Below are 6,634 nucleotides of genomic sequence, written 5' to 3'. Positions count from 1 at the left end.
GGATTTTGAAGGCTTGAAGCTTGATTGTGGTGGAAGCCCAAAGGTCCTAGTTTTCCAAGTAAATTTGGAAAAAGAAAGTAAACAGTAAATTCTACTTTTCATTTTATGTTGTTAAGGAGTATATATTTTCTACTAGTCCAATTGAGTAAAGCATAATTCTCATACAAATCCTAAAGAAAAAAGGACTGGGCATTTGAAATCAGCAATGAGAGAACTATGGAAATCCGCTTGATTTATTACAAAAATAAATATATATGGGAGTCCAAACTCCATAAGACTCATGATATGGAAAAGAAGATTTTACACTACTAGTAGTTCCACTAAAGGGCATTGTGATGATTATTTGACAACTACTTAATGCAGACTGTTCAATCTTATTTTAGTTTGTCTAAAGCTAGCACCTACAAGTCTACAACTAACTATTAGACAACCGGATCAGAGTGCAATTAGCCCCATTAAACCTTATTATTCCCTGGGAAATCTGGCTTATCAGCTTCATGGCCAAACCTCGTTTCTTCTGAGGAATATACTCCATCGGCTGTGCTTGTAGCTTGGACTGGCAACTGTATATGGGGTTCTTTGACATCACCATCACTAGACACTTTCCTTCCAACATCACCACCGGAATCCGAGGCATCCTTAGTCGCTTCACTTTCAACATCACCCGTTTTAGGCAGTTCGCCTCCTGAATCCAGGGCTGCTTCCATTTCTGTGTATTTGGAAATGACTTTCTGAATTTCATCGTGTAGGTTCAGAGCTTCAAACAGCATCCCTTCATCATCAGAGGTGCTTTCTATGATCCTTCTAATAACTGCAAGAGACTGCTTGCAATTCTCCAACATGCTTACTGCCAAATCGTCCTGAGAAAGCACAAATGATCTTTTTAGCAAATGTTGTTCCCTAATCTGATTCCTTTAGCACACTAGGATCTCAATCAAAACTATCCAAGAGACTAGGCAATGAGACAAATATCAAAGGCCTACTGACAAATGAATATGTTACCAAAAACAATGAAAGCAGGGGATAACCCTAGCCAAGATGGCTAAGGATACAAACTTGTAACCAGAAGTTCACGAGTTTGAATCCCAGCCTTCTAGGTTTGAGCCGGTCAACTATGAGCAACCTAGGTTTGCCAGCTAGGGTCACAAGGCAGGGTTTACCCAGTCCACACCCTCGGGTAGTGGTTGTGGGTTTCCCTCGTCACCCCAAAAAAAACAATGAAAGCAAGCAGAATTTTCGGGGGAAACAAGACTAGCAGAGGAGTATTACCAAATAACTGAATAGATACCAATACCAATGATAGGGGTTTGGAGATAGTAGCCTAACCTTGATGGGTTTTGGTTCAACTTCAGAGTTCAGTATGCTGGAAAAAATATCCAGATTGTTGCGTGCTATTACGAGAAATTCTCTCTTTTCTTCAACAGACCCACCACCATAATCAATCGAACTTACATGCTCTTGGTTCTGCAACCCTGCTTCAGGAAAAGGGTAATTCCCCGGTGGTGATATTGGCGGTTGATTGACGTATGACTCCAAGGGGTACTGCATGGGAGAAGCATTCCCATCCTGCACTTCTAGAGGTATCCTTGTCTTCAAGTTCTAAATAAGCAAAGAAGAACATCAGAGTAAAGGTCATCTAAATCTAAACTCAGGTATACATGGGACAAAATACACAATTAATGAATTTAATCTCCAAGTATTTAACCTAATTAGAGCCTCAAACTCCATATTTAAGTTCACCCTTGATCTAAAGTCAAGTAAATGGGAATGGACAAAACCTAATTTAAACCCCAACATCATTCTTTCAAGGAACTCATCAATACCTCACAACATATTTATTGAATTTTTTTTTTGGGTAACAAGGGAAACCTGAAGCCACAACCCGAGGGTGTGCAACCCGCCTTGTGATTCTAGCCTGGCAAAGGATCATAAGGAGGTAAAAGGTTACCCCCAAGAATCAGTTTTTGTCCCCCAAAGTATCCCAATACAAGCATTCTAGTCTTCTAGATTTATAGTTTCTAATGCAAGGACAAATCTCATAGATTGCAACTATGAACAAGAAAATACATACAACAACAGAATATACCTTAAGACGAACAAAAAAGGAAAACAGAATAAAGGATTAAATGAGGGTTTTACCATATAAGTTTGACGGAAAACGGGGAGGTACTTGAGGTCTTCAGACTCGCCCCAAGCCCTAATCAACTGCATAGCTCGCACCCGATTCCCATGGTCGGTCTTCGGATCATCAATCATCCGCATCATATCTTCCAGAACCTTCTCAGAAGCCACCTCGGAGAAGACCTTGTCGCAATTGGAGGTGCAGGTCTCCAGCAAATCGAGGCTCAGCCTCTGAGTCACCACGCTCTTCCCCTGCTGCTGCAACTTCCTCTTGATGGCCTTCACCACCTCGGTCCCGTTAAACTCCTCGCTGCTGATCATCGCGCAAATCCGGAGATTTAGCCCCCAGTTGGGCTCCTCCATCGTCTCTAACGTCGCTTCTTCCACCATCTTCGACTCCGGCGTCGGCGCTTGCAGCATTTCCTTCACTTTCGTGCTTAACATCCGACTCATTTGGGCGCCGCCGGTTTTCAATCTCTCACCCAGAGACGATGAGGCCAGTTTCAGCTTATCAAATTTATCCATTTTCAGATGATTGAGAACCCTTGCTTGTTTCAGCTGAGTACAGTATTGATGAAGTGAAGAGCAGTTGATGCAGTTCCCAGAATCTGTTGTAGTTTTTGAGTTCGATTAACCCTTGCTTCCACTGGAAATGGAGAAGAGAAATTTCAATGGAATTTATTTTTCATTTTCTGGGTCATAATGTACTCCGTAGACATGAGTCCTTCCGAGTTCCGACCCTTCCACCGACGTATCTGATTTTTTTAATAGCATTTTTTAAATTTAAAATAAAAGTCAAATTAGCTAAATTACACATGAAAATAAAAATTTAAATATTTAAAAAGTTTGAAATTAAAAAATAAAAAATAAAAAATAAAAACTACTTACCCGGAGATGAGGTTTTTTTTTTTTTTTTTTTAAATATTTAAAATTGTTTTAAAAAGAGTTAATTGACATGACCATAGTTTACCTGAAAAGTAATTAAGTTAATTTTATTTTGTACTATGACGATTTGCTAAATCAACATAGAAGGAAAAAACACATTTCTTTAAGTTTTGTGTTCCACAAAACCATTTATCTATCAACTTCCAAGCTTCTTCACAATCATACAATATTGCATTGATAATATAATATTCCTATCAATACAATTTATTTTTTTTTGAAAACAACAACTTCATAATACATCAAAACGAAACCAAATGCGAAATACAACTCGGCGGAACAGAGTCCCACATAGAAAGGACAGGGAAAGAACTAGCCGTCCGTGCAAGCACATGAGCCACATGATTCGCTGACCTATTGACATGGCAAACAACAATGTCTCCAATGTCCCTTGCAATTAAACGACATTGCTTAATGATCAAACCAATATAAGAGTAGTCTGTAGATAGTGAATTAAAAGTGGAACTAAAATTTAAACAATCAGTCTCGACAATGACATTAGCCATGTCGCGATTCTTTAGCCAAGTTAGAGCCTCTTTCACCGCCATGGATTTAGCTAGATAGGGATCCCGAACGCAATTCAACTGACCAGCACATGCAGCAACAAATCTGCCACTGTGATCTCTAAGCACAACTCCAAAGCTCACACTATCATCCACAAGAGCAGCATCAACATTGCATTTCAAACGATCTTGCAGAGGACATAGCCAATTGCTAGAAGATGAGGGGGTATTACCTTGTAAATAATGCATCCTAGAATTGTAAGTCTGCTTCCATGAAATCATAAGAAAATTGGCATGAGCTTTGATCATGCTAAGTGCCCAAGTTTTGCCATTCCATACCAGATCATTCTGCACCCTCCACAAAGACCAAAAGATGGCAGCCATACGTATGCCACGATCACAGTCTTGGTTGGCCAACTCAGCTTTCACAAAATTCACAAAAGAAATACCATGCAGAATGCTATTAGATCCCCAAACCTGACTAGCCACGGGACATTCACACAAAATATGCTCCAATGTTTCCATCGTGGCATTACACAACACACAACCACCACCGACAGAAACATGCTTAGTACGCAAAACCTCTAGAACATGTAACAGATTGCGAACACAGCGCTATAGAAAGTTCTTGATGTTGGGTGGCACCTTAAGATTCCACAGCCTCCTCCAGTCAGTAAATTCCAGCGAAGATTCTTGCTGCATATAATTACGGGTGAGCGTATGGTAACCAGTACGAACCGAATAGGATCCATGCATGTCATAACTCTAACACCATGAGTCTGGATAGTTAGTTGAGATAGGAGTACGTAGGATTCTCGCAACATCATCTTCAACAAAAAGGTCTCGTAGTAAGTCCTCATCCCATACACCATCAGGTGTAAGAAGATTACAGACTCGAGTTCCTCTTAATTCCTCCACGCATGGTGTTTGAAGCTTCGGATTTTCTTTATCAATAAGCCAAGGCCAATCCCAGACCAAAGTATCCTCTCCGTTGCCCACTCGACGCACCACACCATCACGTAATAGATCCTGGCCAGCTAATATACTGCGCCACAAATAACTTGGGTTGTGCCCAATAGTTGCATTGAGAAAACAAGTGTTTGGAAAATACTTGGCCTTCAAGATACGGCTAACCAAAGATGTAGGATTAATAAGTAACCTCCAGCCCTGCTTCGCCAAAAGCGCCAAATTAAACTCATGAAGACGTTTGAACCCTAACCCTCCGTTATAGTTCGGAACAGTCATTCGAGTCCAGCTGAGCCAGTGTATCCCTTTCCCACCACTCGAAGCCTTACCCCACCAGAACCTATTAAGAGTCCTCTCGATGGCAGTATAGACAGAGTTAGGTAATAGGAAAACAGACATTGTGTATATCGGCATGGCCTGAGCAATAGATTTAATCAAAACTTCCTTACCCGCCCTCGACAAGAACTTCTTTTGCCACATATTTATCCTATCTTGGACCCTTTGTTCAATGTAGCGGAACACTGCTGACTTATTATGACCTAGGAAAGATGGGAGACCAAGATATTTTCCAAAGTCGTTTGCTTGTCGCACACCTAGCACCCCTGCCACATGCATGCATACTTCAGTCCTGGTATTTGCACTAAAAGTGATACTAGACTTATCAAAGTTCACCATTTGGCCAGATGCAACACTATAGTCAGCCAAACACCTTTTTAATTATACGAGACAAAAGAGCTTTATCATTATTTTTCCACTCTTTCGCATCATTAGGTTCTGTTGGACACTCTTGAGTTAGATGCTCGTCTTTACCCATGCTATCCAAATTTATTTTAAACAAAAATTTCCACTCAACAAAATTAGACCCATCTAAAGCAAGCATTATATCAATTAATTTATAAGGGGTAGATACTATAGTTATGGTTTTTCCTTCAGTCATTCTGCAAAATAAAACTCAGCAAAGCACAAAGAAAAAAAAATATCGTACGCCTGTATTGCCTCAACAATACTCCAATACCCCATCACAACCTTATACCCAAACCATACCTGGGCAAACTCAGCATAGGAAGACAAGCTAAGCTATATAAATCGTGACTAGAGAAGACGTTGGAAACTACCACACGCATCGGCGTGTGGAGACTCCATCAGTGGCGCGTGAGGACCCCGTCGACTGCGAAACCCATACTCCGGTGTCGTCTCCCAGTTTCGACCACAACTACCCCACTGTCGATGACTCTGATACCATGTTAGTTAATAAGAGAGAACACTGTACGAGTGAATATTTAAGTGTGTTTACTAATACTCTAAAGCTGTATAATTTAGGCTATTTATATAGAGAAATGAAGGATGATAACCACACATTCAAACTCAAGAAACCCTATGCTAGGAGTTAATCTCTCAACCTCCCATGTATCACAAATCTCTCTAACATGGGCTTTAGATGGTGATGAATAGATGTACCCAGAGTACATGTTGATAGGAAAGATGCAATGGAGGAAAGAAAATAAAGAACCAAGAATGCCAAAGAATAGATTTTCTGGCCTGGCTTTAGAAGAAGACAATGTGGTGGGTGAGCAGGAGAGCCCAACAGTTGTTTAGGCATAGACAGAACAGACGAGGATTGGAGCTAACACAAACAAATACTAAGGTAAGTAAGTGGCCTATGCCCAAACGTCTAACTATGATTATTTGGATGTGATGTATGATCTTGGAGCTCTCTTTGAGGCTCCAATTTTCATGAAAGGATAAATAAGGGGTCAAAACCAAAAAAAAAAAAAAACTCAAAAGAAAACAAGGCCACAAAAAATTAAAATCAAGGACCAGAGTGCCACCAGCAACAATTAAAACCCACGAGGATTTTTTTGATTTTGTGCAATATTTTTGTTTTTGTGTTTTTTTTTTCTTTTCAATTTTCGTCACTTCAGCCGTGGATTGCACCATCTCCTTCACCCAACTCTTGTCTTCATCTGATCTCCTTCAACCCGACCCCAAATTGTTTTTCATCAATGGCAATACTGAGTATGTGTGGGCCTCTAGGCGTTGGGGAATCATTTTGCAACGTAGTTGGAAAGCTCATGATGTTGCCACTAGTCAGCTTCAGTCTG

The 6,634-nt window shown here is 40.4% G+C and overlaps 1 protein-coding gene across 1 annotated transcript; it reads right to left on the bottom strand.

Moving 5' to 3' along the window:
• Positions 1-206: 206 nt before the first annotated feature.
• On the bottom strand, positions 207-2,816 carry LOC116026172 (TOM1-like protein 2). Its single transcript, XM_031267640.1, has 3 exons — positions 2,140-2,816; positions 1,327-1,599; positions 207-860 (listed from the first exon to the last, which is right to left on the bottom strand). The coding sequence occupies exons 1-3, from the start codon at positions 2,644-2,646 to the stop codon at positions 456-458; spliced, it is 1,185 nt and encodes a 394-aa protein (XP_031123500.1). The 5' UTR covers positions 2,647-2,816; the 3' UTR covers positions 207-455.
• Between the last annotated feature and the right edge of the window lie 3,818 nt (positions 2,817-6,634).

Source organism: Ipomoea triloba, chromosome 7 (assembly GCF_003576645.1).
Source record: "Ipomoea triloba cultivar NCNSP0323 chromosome 7, ASM357664v1".
NCBI classification, from domain to species: Eukaryota; Viridiplantae; Streptophyta; class Magnoliopsida; order Solanales; family Convolvulaceae; genus Ipomoea; species Ipomoea triloba.
Note: the sequence above shows the minus strand (reverse complement) of the source record. Positions and strands in the feature narration are given on the sequence as shown.

Coding starts and splice junctions, on each gene's coding strand:
- LOC116026172 (XM_031267640.1), bottom strand. CDS start 2,646: ATGGATAAATTTGATAAGCTGAAACTGGCCTCATCGTCTCTGGGTGAG. Junction 1,600..2,139: donor TTTTCCGTCAAACTTATATG/GTAAAACCCTCA, acceptor TTGCTTATTTAG/AACTTGAAGACAAGGATACC. Junction 861..1,326: donor TTGAACCAAAACCCATCAAG/GTTAGGCTACTA, acceptor GTGCTTTCTCAG/GACGATTTGGCAGTAAGCAT.